General features: G+C 39.5%; 1 protein-coding gene across 1 annotated transcript in view; it reads left to right on the forward strand.

Annotated features, from left to right (window-relative positions):
- LOC136882245 (microtubule-associated protein futsch) overlaps positions 1–24634 on the forward strand; it is an 85565-nt gene extending 60931 nt beyond the window's left edge. Inside the window, exons 8-12 of the mRNA XM_067154798.2 lie at positions 2096–2223; positions 3528–3705; positions 8369–8549; positions 16181–16400; positions 23741–24634. Coding sequence (XP_067010899.2) covers positions 2096–2223; positions 3528–3705; positions 8369–8549; positions 16181–16392 — 699 coding nt within the window. The 3' untranslated portion in view covers positions 16393–16400; positions 23741–24634. The remainder of the gene's footprint in view (positions 1–2095; positions 2224–3527; positions 3706–8368; positions 8550–16180; positions 16401–23740) is intronic.
- The last annotated feature ends 958 nt before the right edge of the window (positions 24635–25592 follow it).

A 25592-nucleotide genomic window follows, 5' to 3' on the forward strand; every position in this document is an offset into this window, starting at 1 on the left:
GTGGATTCTGTTTTCCCGCACACTGCCTGTTGCGTGATATTACAGCGTTCCTTAAAAGTTTGAATACAAAAGAATTCCGATTTCATTCAACTTAGTAATCATGAAGCGTACTGTAGATCCACCAAAGTGGGTGTAAATGCGGAAAGTTACGGTACCACTCCACGTTCCGGAACACGCGTTCTATTATGACGCGGATAAATTTGGAGTTGAAATTACTCTAACATACTACTGTTTTAAAATGTAAAGGCAGTTTCGAATTAAAAGTCTAAATTTCGATAATGGGGCCGACATTGTACTTCGGATTACGAATTATCCGTATTTCGAATTAAACAATTTAAATAATATGCAAAACTGTATCTCATGTTTCTGGGAACGAGACCTTCTTCGAATTAGGCGGCATTTTGAATTAACCGATTTCGAATTATCGAGGTTCTACTGTATTTACCTTACATGGGACTAGTTTCAACCCTACTCGGGGTCATCAGCCATATTAAACCATACATAAAATAAATGCGAAATCCTAAATTTTAGCAACACAGAGCACCTTATTTGTACTTTTGTTCCAGAATTCTTAGCATGTATAATGTACTTGTATTAATTATTACTCACCTACATCATACGTAATATTTCATTTTCATTTGCATCATTTCAACCACACTTCATATTGTAAAATTATATTTGTTTAACCTCCTGTAGAACTCATTAAGTATTAAAATAACCTTTAAAGTACATATTTTGCACAAACGATTCAGTCGATTTAGTCGGTATGGGTCGCTAGTTCACCTTCAGATATCCATAAAAAATATTTATTTCATATCGTACATCAAGCCTGCAAGATTTCTAATCATATTTTGCAGCATCCATAACAATGGCAATTAATAATAATCATAAATTTAAAAAATGTATAAATAATCCCATAATGAAATTAAATATGTCCAGTGATTATCTGAAAAAGGAGATTCTTCACAAATGATGGTTCAGTGGCTATGTCTTCAGTGAGGTCATCTGCCTTAACCTATAGCCGCAGCGCTGTTACACCGGATAGGCATTTCCATCTCGCAACACCAATCGCTGCTTAGGAATCACGCGGAGGGCGCAGACTGAAGAATATTTCCAGCTTCATTCATTGTTTTTGTTCCTGCTTTGAAAGTTGTGTTACGAGTTACATTTGTGTCTGTGATAAGAGCTGTACTGAGAGTTACGGCGGACTGCGTTTATTATAGCTGCTAAACGTAACCAGCTGACTCAACATGTACAGCAAGAGTGTGAAAGTTAATAACATTACTGTTGCGAAGTGGAAAAAGTATACGTTGCCTCGACTTCTGGAAGGATATGATGCTCAGGATATTTTTAACGCAGATGAAATTGGAGTGTTTTACAATTTGCTCCCGTCCAAGACATACGATGTTCACGGAGAAAAATGCCACGAGCGAAAAAAAAGTAAAAACAGTGTTGTTACGTGTTAACAGCAACATGAATGAAAAATTACCTCGCCAATAATTGGAAAATTTAAGAATACAAGATGTTTCAAGAACACCCTAACAAGGTTCAACTGTATTTCTAAAGGTGCCGTGGTTGTGGTGTACATCGGCCACTAAAAGTATCCTAGTGTAAACCGGCTTTGAGACAACATAACAATGCAGATCTGCCTTAGTTAATATGGATGCTTTCACGGCCCGTACTTGTAGACAGGTTATGGGCTTTTGGGTTTATACCGTTTCAAGAAAACAAGGCGAAACTGTTTACGTTTCACAGAGAACTTTGCTCCACAATTTCTGAACAGTGGGGATATGAATTTAAGAATGCTTTACCGTTGGAGCTGTAATGGTACGCTCGTTCGTCACGAGGTGTCTGTGCCAGCATACAGCGAGCCACCTGGTGACAAACGAGCTCCAACGGTAAAGCATTCTTAAATTCCAACCCTCATTATTGTAGAAGTCCTCCTCGTGGACAGTCAAGATTTTCTTTTGAAGACTCAGAGCAAAGTTGTCTGCGAAACGTAAACATTTCCACCTTGTTTTCTTGACACGGCATAAGCCCAAAAGCCCATATCATATCTATAGATCTTCCTTTGTTGATGGTCTCTGTTTTGCAGGCTCGGAGGAGGTTGCAGGAAGCCATAGACACCTACATCAGAGAACAGATTGAGGTGGCTGGTCTAGCTATATGCAACACAGTGCTGAATAAGATCTCCAATGGTGATGTCATTTTGACATATGGCTGGTAAGTATTCACTGCTGGGGCATGCTAGAGATAAGTCTTCGCTAAAATGTGAGGTGTATTTCTTTTCAAAAAGTGATGTTTTTATTTTATTTTCAAAAGAGGAGATGGGCAAGTATAATCTAAATTGAAACAGTTCTTTTTATGGTGAAGTTATTTGCAATACATAAAGCACCTAATTGACAATACCCACGTGTCTATACTCTGCATGGCTTTACTTCTAAATTGACGTTTCGCAGAACAAATGAGCATCGTGTTACCTCTGTTGCCAGCGTGTTACTGCCGCGAGAACAGCTGATGCAGTACAAGCATGGTAAACAGACCTTTTAAAATGCAATACCATACTCAGAAAAGCTAATGAATCGGAATTGAAAACAAATTCACAAAAACTGCGCTTACTAACAATCTTAGAATAAGAGAGAATGAGGAAATTACACATCACTCGCCGCTAATGGCTGGGACAGGAAGGAGGGAATGGCTTATGAAGAGAACACTCCACTGATCTCGGAGTCGCTTTGTTGCAATTTCTTTCCTGAACTACACTGAGACATACTAAACGCACGAATAAGTACACTAACCAATACACGATCGTAAATAAAACTACAGATATTTTTATACACTGAACTATTAAACCTGTATTTTACTTACTTATGCTATACTAAACTATTAACTACGCTATACTGTACTCTACTAGAGAGATAAAGACAAATGTGAAAAACACTAATTACCGAAGAAACATTGCGAAAGATTGTGAACCGTGCCGAATACTATACGCAATGAGTGATACAGGTTAACCACATGGCGAATGTAAATATTAGATGGCAAGTAGGTTTCGAGATCGTACTCTGCCGATATGTCAATATTAATGGCAGCTTGGGATTGGTTAGATGTCTGTCATTCAGTGCATAACCGCCAAAACGTCAATTTAGAAGTAAAGCAGTGTGGAGTATAGACATGTTTAAAACACCCCTTAAAGTCTGAATAGTAACATAAAAAAGGCAAAAGCACTAAGTGCAAACATTTCAATTGGAAACTCAAGGGTAGAACTGAAGCAATACCCTTACCTCCTTCTCCTTCAGTTCCAGTTTTCAGTTCTCTCCTGGGTCGGATTATGAATCAAGGACCTCCCATCATTACCTATCTCCCCCATTTTTTTGCTTCCAATATGTATTTTATTATTCCTCTTCTCTGTTGTTTTCTTTCCTGCAGTGCATCCAGTGATCTCTTAAAAGGGATCAGTGCAATTGAGAGTTTCATTGTTTATTATCTTCCTGTTTTCTTCAAGATGGTGTTCCTCTTGTTTCCAGCTCATCGCTTGTGCAGCGGATACTGATCCAAGCACACGAAAGCGGTAGCAAGTTCCGCGTAGTGGTTGTGGACGGTCGTCCTTGGAGAGAGGGCAAGGAGATGTTACGCCGCCTCGTCAAGTGTGGCCTCAAGTGTTCCTACGTTCTTATCTCTGCTGCTAGCTTCATCATGAGAGAGGTTGGTTGTGCATATAGTTATAACAGTACCCAGTAACTCCATGATAGGATTGGGAAGGTGAACCGGTTAGATTTCGTTTTGCAGACCCGACTGTCCTCTCGAATCGGGGAACAAGTTATATACATTCTTACTACAAAACAAGTAGTCTCTGAATTAAGTAGGTAATATACAGGGTCTCTCATATAAACTAAGACTCCGCGCTACGGCAGCTGCCTCAGCTGATCTTGTCGCACGTGGCCGCCATGCTTTAAGCGTGTATACAATCTTACATGAAAAATGCTGGAAGTGTTGTCCTTCCTGGGTTATACAGGCATTGTATCTGGTAACCATATTCTGGCTGATGAGAGTTCTGCCACTGTACTGTTTTCTTTCAGTTTACCCCACAAGTAAAAATCGCACTAATGTGGAAAACAAGGAGGAAATAGACCAGCACTGATCACTATGTCTGCAAAAAACACTTCTGACATTGTAAGAAGGGAACCTTCTGCCATATGAGCAGGGGCTGAATCTTGTTGAAACCATAGGCGCGATTTTTGTTCTTCGGATAACTGATGGAAGAACAGCATCGAAATGTCGTCTTAATACCTCCCTACATTTACTGTCTTGAAAAAAAAAAAGGCCTGATTATTTATTTTGCGTTAACAGCACACCAAACACCAATCTTCCTATTATAATGAGGGACTTCATAAACACCATTATGATTTTCTGCACACCAATAGCAAGAGTTAAGACTGTTCACACGACCATGACTGTCTCACCCTGTTAAGAGCTGAGATTCAGACTGGCGACTCATGCTTGCCTCTCATACTGCAGCTTAGGTACCGGAGAGAAAAAACGCAGCTTCAACAGTCTTAGTTATGAGAGACTCTATAATGGTTTGAGCTGGCACAGAGTCTAGGCCTACTACTTGACAGAGCAGCTGATGCTACACATGCAATGGACCCTGAGGTATGCAGTCGATATCATTAGGAGGGCTTAGTGATGGAGAGAAATGTACTCGGCTGAAGACAAAATACGTTCTACAACTTTGCAGAGCCAGCCAGAGTGTTTTGGCCTGCACAACACTGACTTCATTGCTGACAAACCACTGATGACTGACAGGTTCAGATATGTCTCAAGTGTTATTACAATATTATAAGTCCACCTGTTCAATACAATACAATATGATCCACTATTTCATATGGTCAAATGTTTTTTATACATAATACATAAAAGTCAAAGGTACATGTTTCACCCTCCTTAGGGGCATCATCAGCCTATATCAATCTTAAAAAATAATAATAATACATATACTTATAAATTATAGGTTAAAATGTTGAAAATGGTTTCGTAAAACATTATACAATAACATCTAAAACAATGATAATGCACCAAAGTATGTTAAAAGAGTGAAATTAACAGTTTGAAGATTAAAACGTGATTAAACATGAGATTTTGAGAGTCTAAAACTAAAATGGATCCATATTTTTATAATATCATTAAGACTGTGAAAGCCTTGAGTATAAAAACAATCATCAAAGGGGGGATGTTTCTTCAATTCCCAAGTTGAATCCAAGGTGGTAAAATCACTTTCAGTTATTTAAAACGGAAGTGTGAATGTAATAAACAAGTTTAAAATGTATATGATTGGGATATCTGAAAGTCAAGAAGAAAATGGAACTTCTGTAGAGGCGATGCTTGTGATAAAACGTATGTCAAAGCTAGCAGAGTTCGGAAATTATGGTAGTCGAATGGATCTAAAAGATAGTCAAGTTGATATATAATTCCGTTGAAACATGTGTTGGAAGAAATGTTCAGGATTTTTCGTACGGAGCGTATTAAGTACGTCAGGTTGTTACAGCAGCGCTAGCTTGACTGGGTTTTCGACTGAACATTTCTTCCAACACATGTTTCAACGGAATTATATATCAACTTGACTATCTTTTAGATCCATTCGACTACCATAATTTCCGAACTCTGCTAGCTTTGACATACGTTTTATCACAAGCATCGCCTCTACAGAAGTTCCATTTTCTTCTTGACTTTCAGATATCCCAATCATATACATTTTAAACTTGTTTATTACATTCACACTTCCGTTTTAAATAACTGAAAGTGATTTTACCACCTTGGATTCAACTTGGGAATTGAAGAAACATCCCCCCTTTGATGATTGTTTTTATACTCAAGGCTTTCACAGTCTTAATGATATTATAAAAATATGGATCCATTTTAGTTTTAGACTCTCAAAATCTCATGTTTAATCACGTTTTAATCTTCAAACTGTTAATTTCACTCTTTTAAAATACTTTGGTGCATTATCATTGTTTTAGATGTTATTGTATAATGTTTTACGAAACCATTTTCAACATTTTAACCTATAATTTATAAGTATATGTATTATTATTATTTTTTAAGATTGATATAGGCTGATGATGCCCCTAAGGAGGGTGAAACATGTACCTTTGACTTTTATGTATTATGTATAAAAAACATTTGACCATATGAAATAGTGGATCATATTGTATTGTATTGAACAGGTGGACTTATAATATTGTAATAACACTTGAGACATACGTCAACTTCAATACGGAACCAAAATGAGGTTCAGATATCTCGGCACTTATGCCACAAATCTATGACTGTCAAGCCCTGCAACAGTGCTGGTTGGATGAAATGGCAGTTGCTGTCAGGTGTTTTGTGCAGCTGAAGAATGTCCATTAAAATTAAAGGGAAAATTTGCAAGATGGCCATCAGACCTACCCTCATGTATTGCTCCAATTTTTGGGCAGGGCAGAAGCAGTACGATTAGCAAATGCACACCACATAGACATGAATGCTGCACTTTTCTGTGGAGCTTACTTTGACCATCTGAATGTGTAGGATCCCGTGGTATCACCACTGTCTATGAGAAACTGGAGGAGAGACAGCTTCACAGGTACAGGCACATCAGACATCCTTGACCACCCTTGCAGAGAGCTCTTACTAATGTACAACAAAAAATCTAAAGTTTTCCACCTATTCAAAACTATCAATTGTAACATTGAAAAAGTTGCATCTACTTGATGAAACTAGTTTCGGTCTTGCTAGAGACCATCATCAGTCAAAATCAATAAGGTTACAGCAAGACATGAATTAGAGATAAAATTTGAGGCAAGCGTGTGTTGTTGATATTCAGTGCAAGGCAAGTAAAGATTTGGATGTTTAACACTCATCACGATTACATGTCTTATCTAAGTTCTCAGTTTTCTTCCAATTTGAAAAATGCACTTCACGGAAGGCCAGGTGAAACACTTAAAATACTAGCACTGGAAGAATCTTCTAGAATTCAGTTCTGCTGAAACAAGTGTAAACAGAATGTTGTTGATGGAAAAGTGTTGAGATATTAATTTTTCAACTTTTTCAATGATCCACATTGGAAACAAATTAATATCTCAACACTTCCCCATCAACATTATTCTGTTCACTCTTGTTTCAGCTGAACTGAATTCTAGAATATTCTTCATAGATAAAGTGGTGGTGGAGGTGATTACTGGTTTAACAGGAAGTTCAACTGGTCAACCATCCTTAAATTGTGTTCGTTATCAGAAGTTTAGTTCTGAAGTCTCTGTGGCCATTGCATCATTTCTGCGTAGTTCCCTCCACCACATACCTAGCTCATTGTACACAAGAGTTTTACCTGGTCTTCTCTGAAGTGCATTCTTCAAATTGGAAGAAAACTGAGAACTTACACAAGACATGTGATCGTGATGATTATTTAACATCCAAATCTTTACTTGTCTTGCACTGAATATCAAGAACACACAGTTTCCCCATAAATTTGATCTATAATTCATGTCTTGCGTTAACTTTTTTTTTTTTGACTGAGGATAGTCTCTAGCAAGACAGAAACTAGTTTCATCAAGTAGATGTAACTTTTTCTAATGTTACAATTCATAGTATTGAATTGGTGGAAACCTTTAGCTTTTGTTTTACATTAAATTGCTCTTCAGTATGGAATAATATGAAATTTAAAAGCATTCAGGCTCTCTGAAAAATTTATTACCTATGAGAGCTCTGTCGCACAACTGAGGAGAGACCGAGGACACTTTAGAGCAACACTATGGTGAGTAACCAAATTCGACTTGAGGAGGAAAAACGTGCCAGTGGCCTATATGTGGATGAGAAGAGCTGATTCTGCAAGATACTAGGGAGTGCCCACATGTATGGCTAGTGATACCATCTTGTAATGGTTTGATCATTCCTATACCGAGCTCTATAGCTGCAGTCGCTTAAGTGCGGCCAGTATGTAGTATTCAGGAGATAGTAGGTTCGAACCCCACTGTCGGCAGGCCTGAAGATGGTTTTCCTTAGTTTCCCTTTTTCACACCAGGCAAATGCTGGGACTGTACCTTAATTAAAGCCATGGCCACTTCCTTCCCACTCCTAGCCATTTCCTATCCCATTGTCGCCGTAAGACCTATCTGTGTCGGTGTGACGTAAAGCCAATTGTAAAAGATTATTCCTATAGTTGACTTAAGTCAATTTTTTTTGTATGCGTAACACTCCTAGAGTTAACAAAGTTCTTCTCTAATCCTTACATGAATATTGCACTGTGTATCAGTTTGTAGTTATGTATGTTTATGTATGTTTCTTGCCTTATTTTGATCTTCGCCGTTTTATTAACATGTCCGTCTGTTCTCAGGTCACCAAGGTACTTCTCGGAGCTCACGCTCTGCTCGCCAACGGCTATGTGATGTCCCGTGCTGGTTCGTCACAAGTCGCAATGCTGGCACACTCCTATAATGTTCCTGTCCTGGTTTGCTGCGAGACGCACAAGTTCAGTGAAAGAGTTCAAACAGACTCCTTTGTGTACAATGAGCTAGGTATGTGATTGTTATTCTTAAAAGTAGGGGGTGGAGGGAACTATGCAGAAATGATGCAATGACCACAGACTTTTGATAAATAACATCAAACACAATTTGAGGATGGTTGCCCAGTTGAACTTCCTTTTCAACTGGTAATCACCTCCACCACCACTTTGTGTATGTACCAATAATCATCATCATTATCATCATTTTACAGTTCCAGTTTCCGAGGTACTGTTGGCGAGCCACTTCCCTTCTGTCTTATTGAGATATGTTATGTTGTTAACGACATCCTCCAGTGTCCTTCCCCGATCTGCAAGATCCATCTTTATAATATCCATCCAGTGGGTTGTCTCACCATTCATTTTCCTGCCACACGTGTCTCCAAGTTAACATATGCTGTCCTTGTTGGCTCCATCCATTACATGCCCAAACCACCTCAGTCTGGACATGTTGACCCAATCTAACAATGACATCCCAATCCCAGCTTCCTTCCTAACCACATCATTCCTTAACTAGTTCAGTTTGGTTTTTTGAATTCTGGACCTAAGGAACTTCATCTCAGATGCCTGCAATGTTGATCAGTCTTTCTTAGTGAGGGTGCAGGTTTCGATACCATAGGTTAAGATTGGTATGAAGTACTGATCTCCAGCTTTGATTTTGTGGGTACTTTGGGATCCCAGAGGAGTGTTTGTACTTGCTGGTAGAAGTGAGAACTCTTCTGCTCTCTATTTATTACCTCCTCTGTGGCTAGTGTATAGAGATATTACACTGCCAAGGTATGTAAAGTTGTCCACACTTTCTAGTGGATGGTTTCCTGGCATGATGTTCACTGGTCATCCCTGTCTGTTTATTGCCATCACTGCTGTTTTGGGTTTGCTTATCTTGAGACTGAATTCCTGGAACTTAACCTTGCATTCGTTGAATCTCAACTGTACTTGTTCCTCAGTTCCTCCCCATATCATGCATAAGCAAAAGCCATTGCATTTAGTTCACCAGAGGTTTTCTCGATGTTCATTATGTCATCCTGATGGTGATAAACGGTAATGAGCATAATGCACTGCCGTGCTGGACTCCACTTTTGGTTTGGAACCAGGATGAATGTCCGTCACCCAGTCGCATACAGCTGATACAGTGCTTGTACAGCATCTGAACTTTCCTCACCAGTTCTTCCAACACATTACTTTTCCTCAGGCATTCCTATATCTTCTCTCTTGCAATGCTGTCATGCCTTCTCAATATCAAGGAATACCATAAACAGATCTTTTTCTATTTCCCGAATTAATATCTAATACTGTCAAGGGTTAGGATCCTCAAAACTGAAGTTATACTCGGGGAGGTAGCATATTTTACTGTCAACTACATCTGGATACAGGAATACATACACTTGCGTCCCAATCTGAGCCTCTGAGGCAAGAAGTAATAAATTCCTTAACTAAAGATGGTGTATACAAATAAAGTTCGTGAAATGCCCATCATTATGGATAATGGATTGTGTAAGTGCACTCTAGTTCACACAGTTAATTCTGGATACACAGCCCTCCAGTACATCAAACTCCTGCTCTAACAAGCAGCGTCATCCACAGAGCTGTTCACTTCACAACTCAGCTAAGCCTGAAAAATGACTTACATCACGCTGAATTTTGTCAACCCAAGACCATCTGATTGATTTGCTGGTAACTGCCTTGCACTCCCGAATGACTGACTCAAGAGTGTCTTATGTTCTTCAGTTTTGCTCTTTCATTGACCAGCAGAAAATTCTAGATAATAGAGTTGGCTGCTAGAGAGAGACTCTGTATGTTTTGTTTTTTCTTCTCTTGACACTATGTCAGCACACTCCACTGTCCCAATACAACAACTGGCAGAGAATACCTTTGGTGTATTCTACCACTTCCACCAACAGGGATCGCAAAACCGTGAAATTCCATTACATTGTCCATGTAATCGTGAGGTAGGCGAACCAGCGTGGTTAGTCTTCACAAAGTCCATGCCTGTCTCAGCATAAATTGAACGGCCCATCCCATGCTGGCCTTAAATTGCTCATTTATGCCACGTATTTTTGCTGTGTCCTTCGCTTTCCTTTGCAACAATTTGTGCAGTACACTAGTGCTGTCATTTCTCAGTTTCACTAGATCATCAAGCACTTCTTCCTTAATTTTGGGACATTTACCACTCTTTGGGCCTGGAAACGTTTGGATTGTGCTTTTGTTAACTCTTCGTTGTGAGCCCTCCAATAGCAAACTAATTTGGTTCTTCACTGAACTGTCTTCTTGCACACTTGACTCCTTTTTATTCCACAAAATAAACAACTAAGTTTATACACTTTGGTATAACTACTATTTGTGGAGACATCACAACAGCGGTAGAGTTGCACAGCCACAAATGTGCGCCAGCTGACAGCACCAAGGAAGGGCAAGGAAACTCCACGATGGTTGCTAGATGACAAAAACACAACAGATAACTTTACTTTCTTACTAATACTGACACAAGATTCAGAAGAGTAAACGAACTGCACATTCCTATACTAATAGTAAATCTTGTCCAAAAGTAATGTTGCATTTAATGTGCGTACCTGCAAGTAAACGCTCTGCAAATAACCTCACTCCTTGCATGTGGGGTTAACTTCCAATCAGTAACCAGGGGAACCTGACCCCTACAGAACGCGTCCCCACAGTATGTAGGGCTGGTTTGAAATAACCAATGCAACCTGCGGACCAACAGGTAGCCCAATTCCTGGGGGTTTTAGAATACTGGGACACCCTCTCTCCAGGGGTCATAAATATGGAGGGCCCTTGCCGTGGGTTAAGGGTGAAGACCTCAACGGCATCTACGGCGGAGAAGATGGACTTCGATACGGTGGAGATGGCAGAAGAGGCAACCCATCCTTCTGCGGGTGTACAGGTGGAACCTGCCTTGTAGAACGAGGAAGGCATCCTCAAAAGCTAAGGGAGTGAACCATGAAAGAAAATCCTCTTATGCTTTAGGCCTAGCAAGTTGGTAGGAGAGTTTTGAGTAGTGGCTTTCAATAAGAAAAAGAGCCTCAGAAAGAAGATTATAGACCGGACTGACGCGTCCTCTCAAAAAATTGTAAGGTATGATGACCATAACGCTGATAAAATACAATCTTCTGAAAGGAAACCCAAAATAAATAAGAGATTCAAATATCGAATTGGAACTATGAACATTCTATCATTAACTGGAAAGGTAGAAGTACTCCTAGACATGATGGATACAAGAAAAATATCAATATTGGGATTGAGACCAAATGGAAGGGCATTGGAAGACACTTCATGGAGAATACAAATTGTACTGGAGTGGACAGGTGAAGGTAGCAAAAAATGGTGTTGGATTCTTAATTAATGAAGGGAACTGATGCTACACCTGAAGTTATCTGCAAAAGTGATAGAATCATTAAAATGTTCATGAAACTGGAGAACATTAAGTACACCGTCATACAAGTGTGTGCCCCACAGAGAGGCTGCAGTGAGGAAGACAAAGCGAAATTTCAGGGAAGATAGTTAATGAGGTAAACATATTATTATTATTATTATTATTATTATTATTATTATTATTATTATTATTATTATTATTATCATTATTATTATCATTATTATTGGAAATCTAAATGCGTAAGTTCGGGGTAGACAGACTGGGGTTCGAGAACATCATTGGTCCACATGGATTTGGACAAAGGAACCCAGGAGACAACTATTAGATCTGTGCAGAAGAAATGATCTTATAATCAAAAATATATTCTTCAAAAAAGAGTCACAGAGTAACAAGGTACAGTTGGGATGGACAGTATTGAACACAGATTGACTATATAATCACGAATAAAGATAGAGGTAGATGCATCACAGATGTAAAGGTCATCCCTAGTGAAAGCATGAACAGCGACCACAGATTGCTGGTAGTAGACTTCAAACGTAAGATTAATGAAATGCAGAAAATTATGAAAAAACCAAGGGTTAAACTTGGAAGTTACAAGAAGTCCAAATGAAGGAAGAATACAAACTAAGGATTCAACAGTCTGCCGAAGGGTGAAGTAACCAATGTTAATGAAGAGTGAAAAGCTTTCAAAGACACCTTTTTGTGAGAAGCCAAAAACCTATGTGGAGTTAAAAGTTCCATCAAAAGAAAAAAGGAGACACCATGGTGGAATGATAGAGTGAAAACAGCGGTGAAAGGAAGAAACCAAATAAAGAAGGCACTGGACAAGGAAAAACAAAAACAGGGACAAGAACGAAATGAACAAGAAATACAAAGACTCCAAGGAGTATACAGGAACAAGAAACTTGCTGTAAAGGACATTGTAAGGGAAGAAAAAGAGAAGAAATAGTAATTTGCAAGCAAACTGGAAGAGGACAGTAAAGGAAATATGAAATTGTTAAACAGAGTAGAGAAAAACAAGCAAAGGGATCAAGAGACCATAAAAGCAATAGAACGTGATGATGGAACTCTGGCACAAGAAGAGGGAGAAATTAAACAGGAACTCAAGATCTATTACGAAAAGTTGCTGAATGGAGATACAGAAAACGTAATGGATAGAGGAGAGCCAAGTCGAGGAACTACAACTGAACCACCAATCACATGGCTTGAGGTTGAAAATGCGCTCAAGAGCATGAAGAAAGGAAAGGCAGGGGGCATATACAAACTAAGTGCAGATATGCTGAAAGCAGCAGAAATTCCATGAATCCAAAGGCTCTACAGACTGCTCAACAAGATATGGGAGGAAAATGCTATTCCTGAGGACTGGAAGATGGGCATCATTGTACCCCTGTTCAAGAAAGGAAACTGACGAAAAGGTACTAATTATCGTGGTATCACACTACTGTCTCATGTTCTGAAAATACTGAAAAAAATAATAGAGACCAGAATCAGAGATATTGTTGAACCAATTTTGGAAGAAGAGCAGTATGGTTTCAGACCAGGAAGGTCAACTACGGACCTTATATTTGCAATTAGGGATGCTAATGGAAAAATACCGGGAGAAGAACAAGCCTTTATTTCTAATATTTTTGGACATTGAGAAAGCCTACGACAGTTCACCAAGGGAAAGAATTTGGCAATGCACGAAAGAACTTCAAGTGCGAGACAGCCTCATAGACAAAGTGAAAATGTTGTATAGTTGGAATAGAAGTTGTATTCAAGTAGGACGTGGTGTGTCGGACTGGTTTGAAAGAAAGAGAGGAGTCCAGCAGGGCAGCTCATTGTCACCACTTCTATTTATTATTGTGATGGATGTAGTAATGAAATCTGTTAAAAGGAAATATCATGGAGATATCAAATCCTTCACATTTGCAGATGATGTTGCGATCTGGAGTGACGCAGAAGAGGAATTGCAAGAGAGAATGCAAAGCTGGAATGAGGAGTTTAAGAAATATGGTTTAAACATCAGTAAGACCAAGACGGTGGTGATGAAAGTGTATGGGGAAGGAGCAGAACCAAAATCATGTTAAATGAAGCCCAACTGGACAGCGTTCCAGTTTTCAAATACTTGGGTAGCGCTCGCTAGCAAAACATGAGGTGAACATTCGAGTCAATAAGGCAATACAATTTTACCACCAGGTAAGACACCTGCTGTGAGATGAGCCAATACCTATGAAAACAAAAGTGACATTCTACAAGTCCTATTATACACCAGTTCTTACATATAGTCTCGAAACCACAGCACTGACCAATAGAGATAATTCCAAACTCCAGGCTGCTGAAGTGAAATTCCTACACACTAGGATCCAGAAAACCAGGAAAGACAAGATTAGGAATGAGAAAATTAGAGAAGTAGTAGGAATAGATGATTCTTTCATCAATAAGATTCAGATAACAAGAATGAAGTGGTTTGGTCACATGAAGAGGATGCCAGTAAACAGAACTGCAAGGAAGGAATTTGACAGAAAAATAAAAGGAAGATGACCCATGGGAAGGCCATGAAGGAAATGGATAGATTTAGTTAAGAACAGTGTACTGCTGAGAGGTCATGATTAAGACAATTTGGTGGAGGAGGAATGGTACAAGGACAGGATGAGATGGAGGAGGCTCATACCTTACCTGTGAAACTGGAGATGGTTTAGGATGATGATGATGACCTGCAAGTAAACAATATATCATTAACCATCCACATGGTGATGTGAACATGCAACCTTCCATCGTCCTATTTCACACTTCACTTCACACCCCACTTGTATTGTTGTTGCTTGTGGGACACAGCGGTAGCAGGTAATTGGAATGGGTGGTTAATGGCCTTTCATTTTCTGTGCACAGCAGTATTTATACAATTCTTGAAATTCACAAAACTCGGTAAGTACAAGGAATGTACAATTTCTTAGTGTGAAAAAGGTAAGAATCGGAAAATCTTGGAAGAAATTGTGTAAGTACGGTACTCTTTCACATTTGATTATTGTATCAAGAGCTGATAATATTGCTTTTCCTTTTGAAACAGTAACACCTTCACTTGCTTTTCAAGCCCTTCTTTAGTTTCTGCTTCAATCGTGACATTGTCTGCATACAGTAAATTCCAGGTCAGGCCTGTGAATGTCTGAATAGCATCCATCACTAATGTATGTATGGATACAGTAACAGCTGATATCCAGACAACTCACCTAGGGACAATCTTGTATGCTGATGGCTTGTTTCTTGCCAGTTAAATCTGTCAGACTTCAGAAGATGAGACTCTAAACTAGAAATACTGCCTAAATGGAAATGACTTAGATTAAACATCAGCAAAACTGAGTATTTGCAATGCAATACACAAACTGATAGTACCATCATCTCGCCAAAACTATAGAATTTAAAAATACCTTGGTTTTACTTATCTCTTTGGTTGGAGAAAAGTTTCTAAATGCTCGCACACAAGTTAATTCTGCGTGGCTGAAATCTTGCCAAGTCACCCGAGTGCTTTGTGATAATAAAGTACCTGACAGGGAAATGATAAAAGTCCTTGTTTTGTCGAGTAATCTGTTGTTGTTGTTGTTATTATTATTATTATTATTATTATTATTATTATTATTATTATTATTATTATTATTATTATTATTATTTGCATCATTTAAAAGTAATTGTTATTGAGAATGTTCTGGGTTTAGACTGGTTAAGTGTAAGAAAGAGAGTACATTCCTGACTTTGCCAGGATAACTAAAACATCTTACACAGTTCAGAATGCTGGCGAGCGGGCCCTCCGTAACAGAAATGAATATGGGTGTTAAAAGGCTAGACTGCATTAAAAACAGGCTGAGAAGCACAGCTCAAGTCGTACGGGCACGTCACCAGAAGTGGTACTTACTCCATGACCTGGGAGGAATTGGACCTCGTGGTCGCCCGAAGGAAACTGTGGCTTTGTAGAATCAAGGAAGATAAAGTTGCCCTTGACAGAAAGAAGTGATTAACAGGAACCAGACAAGCGGACGGTGCTCCATTCCGGGATATACTCTGGGAAAGAGAGATTTATATTTGAGCACTTTGACACTTAATACAGTCATTATTTTTTTGTGGTGATTGTTCATTGTTGATCTGTGTAATCATTGCCATCATTTGCCTTATTTCTAAGAAAGGAATATCCCGAAATATGTACAGATTTATATAATAATTGTAATATTAATCTATGCTATTTTTTTTTGTGTACTTTGTAAAGACAATCTATTTTGTTCCGGCAGGTAATCCCGACGAGCTGGCTGTGACGGACACGTGCGTCAAGGATAAACCACTCGCCAAGTGGAAGGCCATCCCGCACCTGACTCCTCTCAACCTGACCTACGACGTGACGCCTCCCGACTTGGTGACAGCCGTCGTCACCGAGCTGGCCATCCTTCCGTGTACTAGTGTTCCTGTCATTCTCCGAATTAAGCCCACTGAGATTGGCTTCTGAGAAGTCAGGTTTGTACAAGCCGTTTGAAACAACACTGAATCTTTCATTTCAAGTCAGAGCAAGAGGAGGGGATAAGAAAGGAACACATAATATGACGAATACAATGGCTTGATGAAGAGAGAACATATCCATTTGAAGACAGCAATGTATGTAGGTGTGGAGATTCTTTGTCCTTTTGTGTTTCCATGTTTGTCCTCATCTATTTCTGTTGCTCTCTCTCTCTCTCTCTCTCTCTCTCTCTCTCTCTCTCTCTCCCCACACCGACCTGTCATTGTGTTCGTCCTGTGTGTGTTCCTTTGTTTTCTCTCTCTCTTTCTCCCATACCCCCCCTCTCTCTCTACTTGTTACTTTCCTATACTCATATGAATCTTTTATTTGTCTTCATAGAAATTTAACACCCTGTGGTGGGGGGGAGCAGTAGAATAACACGGACTGTATCCTCTGCCTGTCGTGAGAGGTGACTAAAAGGGGTCCCAGGGGCTCTCAAGTTGGGAGTGTGGCTTGGCGACCATTGGGCCTTTAGCTGAGTCCTGGCATTGCTTCCACTTACTTGGGCCACATTTCTCACTTTCATTTACCTGATCCGACCTTCCTTGCTCGACTCTTGTTCTTTTCCGACTCCGACAGTATTGAGCATTTGAGGCCTAAGGAGTCTTTCATTTTCATGCCCTTCATGGCTGTTTCTTTCTTTGTCCGGTACTTCAGTTTTGCGAAGTATCGGATCCCCTCCATCTTCTCTCTCTGAACCCCCTGTCGGTGGGGGGACGCAGAGAAATATACAACCACGGTATCCCCCGACTGTTGTAATAGACAGCTAAAAGGGGTGACCAAGGGAAGATGGAATTGGAACCATAACACTATTTGCGATTAGTACTGCTGTGTGTCACACCGTAGGTTTGTAATTAGTAGCAGGGTGGGTTACTATGAGTTTCCAGTACCCGTGGTTAGTATCACTGTATGCGGAACATAATGGGTTTACGTCGCCTGTGATAAGTACCATTATGAGAAGAACACCACGCGATGGTACAGATCCCTGTGATTAATACCACTCTGAGAAGCACCATGGGTTTGCATTGTCTATGAGTGGTGCCTAATGTGAGAAACACCATAGGTCTTGATTAGTACTGCTGCATGGGGAACACCATGATTCTACTTTACCAGCAATTAGCAACGTTATGAGGGGCCGGTGACCTGGATTTTGGACCCCTATAGCGAACAAGCACCCTCCATCGATTTAGGATTTTGCTTTAGAAGCAGTCCCTTGTTCAGTTATTTTATGGGAAGTTGTGGCGTTATGGGTCGGATCTGCTGATTGATTTACATTAATAATCATTGTCATCTTTGTCTTTTTGAATTCGTCCTTGGATGGATTTTGGAATTATTTTAACTTTCAATATTGTGGATTAGATCCATTGATTATTTTAAATTCATATTCATTCTTTCATCCACAATGTTTCTGAATTTTGGTCAGTGGATAAATCTTGAAATTTTAAGCGACATTACATTTCGTTTCATCTCGTGCCATTAGGGGCCGATGACCTAGATGTTAGGCCCCTTTAAACAACCATCATCATCATGGTCCTTTCCTATATTCATATGAATCTTTTATTTGTCTTCATAGAAATTTAAATCAACTAAGTTAACTTTTAAATCAGGCTGATTAGAAAAATTAAGAGGTGGATGAGCAGTGAGAGTCTGTTTCAGGGATTCCTGCATAATGGGTGCAATATAGATGTGGTCAAATTATGGGGCTAAAATAACTAATGGAAAGAATAATGTATTATGAAAGTAGTGTACAGAAAAATAGGGCCATGTTTTAGGATAAAGCCTGCCAGGTGCCCATGGTCCTTAAGACATCTAGTCTTAATGGTACGATACTCTGAGCCAATTTTGAGTCTCCGCAGGGCTGAGTGGCTCAGTCCGGTGGTATTTGAAGGTGCCCAAATATGTCAGCCTCGTGTCTGTAGATTTACTGGCAAGTAAAAGAACTCCTGTGGGACTAAATTCCGGCATCTGGGGGTCTCCAAAATACGTAAAAGTAGTTCTTGGGACGTAATGCCAATAACATTATTATTAGTTTTGAATCTTGTTGGTAGAAAAAAAATTTCACCATTAAGATGTTGGCCAGTAGGGGCAGGAGAGGTGGGATACAATTCCTAATCGCTAGGAAAAGTGTTAATACGATGAACACAACTATAAATCTGCTAGATTTTGACACTTAATGGACGTACCTTTTTGTGGTTCATTGTATTAAAATCAATAAATAAATAAATAAATAATAATTTGACTAAAGCCATTGATAATTTGAGACTAAACAAAGCTAAAGCTGAGCGTTCCGCCAAATTACATTGGCATTCATCCAGATATGTGGTCGTGACTTCCACGTTCTTTGAAGAATTTATTTGCTCACTGTCAAGAGCAGACCTTCACATGGCCTGATGAAGGCCAATGTAATTTGGCAGAAAGCTTGGCTTTGTTTAGTCTTGTGAGATGTAAGTGGCTTTAATCCAATGATCATATTTATTTATTTATTCATTTAATTTATTCATTTAATTTATTTATTTAATTTATTTATTTTGTTTATTTATTTATTTATTTGTTTATTTATTTATATATGTATTTAGTTAGTTAGTTAGTTAGTTAGTTAGTTAGTTAGTTAGTTAGTTAGTTAGTTAGTTAGTTAGTTAGTTAGTTATTTGATCGCTAGATTGCATGCCAAAAGCCTGGATTCAGTCCAAACCTCTCTGCAGTGCTCATGTGGGATGAGGGTATTTGACACTGTTAATGGTGATTGATCAGCCAGGTGGGGATGTTTAGCCCTAAACAGACCCCTTGGGGTTATTTATTGAGCATGTGATGCTACAGTTGACAACGTTCTTCACAAAAGATAACAAATACAGTCGACTCAATATACACCTTAAGAAAAAAAAGTTAATGTGGAGGGCTTTCAGTCTCTTACAGACGAATGTCCAGCTCTTCTAATGAAGGGGGTGCCTTAAAGTGTCTTTGATGGAACCAGGAAATCTTTGCAGATGGCATCCTTCAGAAAGTGCACAATGGTTTGCACTTATGCGCCACAGTCTGGATGTTTCAAAACACCCACACAGACAAACTGACATGGGAAGAGGGAGCAACAGAAAGAGGAAAGGAGGCCTAACATGGAAACACTAAAGGACAACGACAATGTCCACATCCGTATATTCTGGTCATCATTCCCAGTTCTTCTGTTTCCTCTCAGCCCCTGACAAGCTTGTTTCTGCTTCCCAGCTTCATCAAGAGAGTGGGCGTTAACACTATAGGAGAGGCCGTCATGACAAATCTTGTTCTGATGGGGCAAGTGTGGGATAAGAAGAAAAGATTGGGAACACAGAACAAATGGGAGCTAACAGTCAATATATGTAATGGAAAGGGGTGTTTGTGATTGTTTTAAGAGGAAGCACAACTGCGCAGCCATCTTTTATTAACACTAATCAGAGGGAATAATGGCAGAGACCCAGCACTTGGAAGAATGAAGGTATTGGCATCAGAAAGACTAGGGCCGTCCACGAGGACGACGTGGAAATCAGACGCCCTAGCCCTCGAATGCTCTAATACCGTCGAGGTCAGAAAAGAATAAGAGTTGACCAAGGGAGGTCGGATGGGAGCCTGGCACAAGTGGAAGCAATGCCAGGCATGAGCTAAGGCCCCCGTGGTCGCCAAGCCACGCTTCAAAATTAAGAGCCCCTGGTGCCCCTTTTACTTGCCTCTTAAAACGTTAACGTTAAATAAGGCAGAGGATACCATGAATGTTATTCTACAACCCCATCCCACAGGAGGGTTAGATGAGATGGATCCCAAGGTCTTTCTTGTAGTGCTATACTAGTAGATTAACTGTCCGGCTCCATGGCTAAATGGTTAACGTACTGGCCTTTGGTCACAGGGGACCCGGGTTCGATTCCCGCCAGGGTCATGAATTTTAACAACCATTGGTTAATTTTGCTGGCACGGCGGCTGGGTGTATGTCATCATAATTTCGTCCTCATCACGACACATAGGTCGCCTACGGGCGTCAAATCAAAAGGACAACCCTGTGGGTGGGGGGCGCAGATGAAGAATACACCCACGGTATCCCCTGCCTGTCGTAAGGGGCAACTAAAAGCGGCGACCAAGGGATGATTGAATTAGAACCATGAAACTACTTGTGATTAGTACCATCACATGGGGAATGCCATGGGCCGCCTTTACTTGTGAGTAGTACCAGTATGTTAGGTACACAATAGGTTTGTGATCAGCAGAGAGCAGTTTGCTCTCGGTTTCCAGTACTTGTGATTAGTACACCTATGTGAGGTGCACCGTGGGTCTGCGTTACCTGTACAACGTACAGTACTTGTGAGTAATACCATAACATTTGGAACACATGTGAGTTTACGCCACTTTCCATTAGTACCGCAACATGAGAAATACCATGGTTCTACTTTACTAGCGATAAGTACCATTATGAGGGACCATTGACCTGGATTATGAACCCTTTTACACAACGAGCATCATTGTTTCAGGATTGTCCTTTGGAAGCAGCTCCTTGGTCAGTCATATAGTTTCTGGGAAGGTGAGGCATTGTGGGTCAGATCCACCGATTGTTTTAAATTCATATTCATCCATTCATTCTTCATCATCACGTTATGAATTCTGGCCAGTGAATAAATTTTGTACTTTTAAACTGTCATTGCATTTCATCTCATTTTGTACCATTAGGGGCCGACGACCTAGGTATTAGGCCCATATAAACTACAAGCAAACGGCCAAGAAAATTTCAAATCTAACATGAACAGATAATGGGGACTGAGAAGACTGAAGGTTGAGGACACACAAGCCTATACACTAAGGATACAACCTTACTCTTTCTGCCGTGTTAATACTGAAGGTAGTGATTTTCTAACTGTTGGGTTTGATTCAGTGTCGCTAACCATACAGTTTAGGGAACCTACTTGCTGATACATTGTCTTTCTTACAAAATTGTACTAAAACTATCGTAATCCTCCTAGTCAGTACTAAACTTCAACCGTCAATACGGATTCAACAATGAGATTCATAGTCTGTAATGATACATTTACTGGTAAGCTTTTAATTACTATACAGTTGTGGTTTATTTCGTGACTCGCTAGAATTACGTATTGTCACTGGTTATTTTTAGTCACTAGTGTTACATTTGTGGGTGTAATTAAAGCATATGTTCTTTGAGATTGTCTTGTCTGTTTGGATAATAATTACCAGGTAAGTAGAATTGTGGCATCTTCGAAAAATACATTTAATAGCGTAGTTGATGTGAAATGACAATAACAGCATTTTATTAATTACGGTCTTATTTCGTCCAATACTTACATATAAAATTTGATTAGGGTGTGAAAGAAGCAGGAAAAAATCTGCAAAATCTCTTCCGGAAAGGAAAGTAACATTACCTCTTCTATAAAAACCAGTTCAGTTGAAATGGAAGGAAATTTCATTATCAACCTAACTTAACCTAACCTTATGTCATGACTTTGGTACGGTTTGCAGGCTTAGCCTTTGTGTATTCTTATTGGCTTATGGTATATGTACATGTAATATATTTGCTTGTATTACGGCGCGGTTTCACTTCAGTCCGACAAGTAATAGCAAATACCAAGAAGGGAGCTGAATTATTTACACCAGACAAGCACCGAAGAATATGGTTATAATAATGCGTATATAAAAATAAAGGCAGAAATATATAACATTAAGTGATGGAGAGGAGGGAGGAGGGGGGGGGGGATAGAGAGAATTTCCTTAATTCCTTGTTAAGCTTGAAAACCAACTTAATTATGAATATATTGATTGATCATTAATCATTTACTTGGGTAAGGGGGCCTCCGTTATCGATGCTTGCATTGAGGTTAGTTTGTTAATTGTTGTCTCGTGATTTCAGTATGTAACTAGGGCGGCGATATTTGCCTTTTATCGTGACGAATAGAATACCTAGTGTGATCACTCCGCTCTCGTAACATTGTCGTTGCTGGCCCCGTCGGAGTGTGGTGCTGCAGTCGCATCGAACAAACTGTAACAACACGTGCACCAAATTGTCAACGAAGGTAATGGTGTGCGTGTGTGAAGTCATGGTAACAATTTTAACGCCTATCAAGGGAATTTGCTTTGATATTTTCTGAAAGTCTGTATTAATATCTGTGCAGTGCTTTGCGTGTGCAATCAACTAGTTTTCTATTTTGAGAAAATGTGGTACTGTTTCGTTCCTGTTTCTAAATTAGGTTATGGAAGGAAGCTTGATGGTAGACTATTTTTCATACCACCAAAAGAAAATATAGTAATCTGTTTGCGAAGTGGACGAGATAAGCAATTGTCAACCAAAGGCAGAATATGTAACCTGCATTTTTTGGCAGATTTAATTAACTTATAAAGGTGGACCGTTTCCTTCTGAATGGTAAAAACTTATGAATTTCCTCGTGTGAGGTGGAAATAGAAACCAAGAGTGGTGCCCCATATTTTTTCCAAATTTACCAAAGCACCTATCCACTGGGGTAAAACCTCGAAAGGCACCCAGTTGGAAATGGAATGAAGATGGTGTCAAGAGGATAAGGAACAAGGATCACGGAGTGAGTGAAGCAGTGGTGGCAACAGTGAGCGGTAAGGTTCAAGGTCAGCTTCGTTGTAGTCAAATTACCGGCCAGTCCAGTTTTCTTAGAGATGCCCAAAAGCCAATAGTGTGTCTCAGAAGGCAACTAAAGAAATCAAGTCGTAATCTAATGCGAGCTGAATGACTCTTTCCTCGGCCAAATCTAGGATTAATTTCCTACAGGGGCAGGTTAAGAACATGGAATGTTTAATGTTTTATATGCTCTATTTAAGGAGTTTTTTTTTTTTTTTTTCCAAGTACATAAAGCACAATATTGCTTTTGTTCTTCCTAATGTTCCATTTTATGTCATGTGTTCTCTTATTAAAGATATTCTTTGTGGGGGCTGAGAATCTTGTTTACAACTGTCTAGCAGTATTATGCATATGTGTAAACAACTGGATGTTGTATTTGGTTATTTGCATATCAGTGTAAAATAGCTGACCGTGTAGCGTTGATGATTGGCTCTCATAGCGCCACTCTGTGGGAGCACGCTTGAACTCGGTGAGTGATCTCCCTAGATATTCTATTCGTCGTGCTTTTAGTGTATACCCTTACGTGGCGAGTATTATACCTTGAGATTGGCCTGGTCTCCCTCCCACACTCGCCTGACATTGTGTTCCTATAATTGTGCATAGCATTTTGATTGATCGCTTGTTTCTTTCTTCCCATTATTAGTACCTTGGTCAAGTGAAACATGTTATGCTGAAGTTTGTTTTCTGTTTTAGATGGTGTAGTATTTACTTCCCGGATGTGTAACTCCCGTGGTACTTAAGACATGGAGAACGAGCGATCTGTCTGCACCAAGAAAGCAGCCGCCGATGTCCCGCTCCGTGTTGCTGTCTCTGTACCTCAGTCGTGCATAATACTCGTATATTCTCTTGTTTGTGTTTACAAAATCTTGGGGTGGATGGTGGTGTAATTTTTCTTTCTCTTTCATTTTTCATTATGGCACTAGTCGTGCATTGCATCATTGTCTAAATGCAACTGACAGTTTATTTTTATTGTAGACAAATTGAAACTTGTGTTTGAATTGGAAATATGATTAAGGTTCACTTATTAGTCATTTCAAAATTGTTTGATTTCGAGCCTTTCCACTAAGCAAATTATTATAGGTCCACCATGATTCTCAGTGATTTTGTGTTTTTCAAACTCTCTTCATAGATATTTAAATGGTCCAGTCCGCTGTTCTTTTCAGCCGTTCTTGTGAGTGAATTGCCATGATGTGTTATGTTACAGTAGAGTCTCAATAGCTTTAAGTAAAATTCACAGAGGTTAGCATGAACATCGATTATACGCAAAGGAAGGCAGAAAATTTCAATTGTACATATCTATATATTTCTTTTTTCTCCCCTGCGAGTTTTATCCAAATAATTAGGGAGCTTTGTTTCTCCTGAATATACCATAAACGAAGAATAGGCAGTAGGATACAACATACATAAAATTTTTACCACTCTGTTTGTCAACTACTGTGGCATGAGATATGTCCCCATGCTTCCAAGATCACACTTCACAAAACATACACCAGCAACTTTGGCTGGACCTGCGAAAAGTTGCTTACAGACCGTTGAAGTAAAGTTCTTCCGTTCTTGTCTCAGAAATGCAAAGAAAGAAAGAAAAAAAAAAAAAAAAAAAAAAAAAAAAAAAAAAAGAATATCCAGCAAGAACTTGGATTGTGATGATGTGGGCATATGAGAAGGATAGCTCTAAATAGGACCCCAAGAGCATAATGTGAGTCCCTGAGGGAGGTCTCACGAATGGTGAGGGAAAATGGCTTTTTCAAAGCCCTTATAAAACGTGATGTGAATGGGCAGTAAAACATAGAGCGTCAGTCGAGGATGGGCAAGACGAACTGGAGGAGCCACACCCACATTCTGGAGCAGAGAACTGTTGCGGATGATGACCAGTTTTATGGTAGTACCTCATTAATCCAGACTAAAGGGGGGATAGAACTTAACAGAAATAACCTAAAAGAACTAAAGTGCATTGAAACTCTGTTTACAGCAACAAATATTATTACCTTGAAAGCACGTAGGGTAAAATCTCTACATAAAACCAAAATGTCTGCCTGCCTGCCTGCCTTCCTTCCAAAATAAAAACACGTCTAAACCAATGGGCGGAATTTTGTGAAATTTTGCACAAACATTCTGAGATGGAACTGTCACATGACTGACTGTCTTTTAGTTCGAAATATTGGCCCTTTTGCAATAACCTGGATTTTACTCCTATCTTTTCACTGGTGCCCTTGTCTTTAATACACGTCAGTATGGGGTGATAATAAATCTTATTTTTCACCTGTAAACAGGGCAAATTCCCGTACACGGAGTCCTAGAATAGTTGCAGGACAATAGCTCTGTTTCCAGCCACTGTTTGGAATATTACACTGCTCAGTTCCACACTGCTTCGGCCATCCATCTCTCACTTTCATCTCTTGCATCACTCGTTTGACATCTCGGTTGACATTTTGCATATTCTTTCCTGTAAGAGTTTGTTGTTCAGTAATTAACATAATCTGATGTCTCATCTTGTCCCTTATCCTGCTCCTCAAGAATTTCATTTCACTCGCCTACACTCCGCTCG

The sequence above is a fragment of the Anabrus simplex genome, chromosome 10 (genome assembly GCF_040414725.1).
Source record: "Anabrus simplex isolate iqAnaSimp1 chromosome 10, ASM4041472v1, whole genome shotgun sequence".
NCBI lineage: Eukaryota > Metazoa > Arthropoda > Insecta > Orthoptera > Tettigoniidae > Anabrus > Anabrus simplex.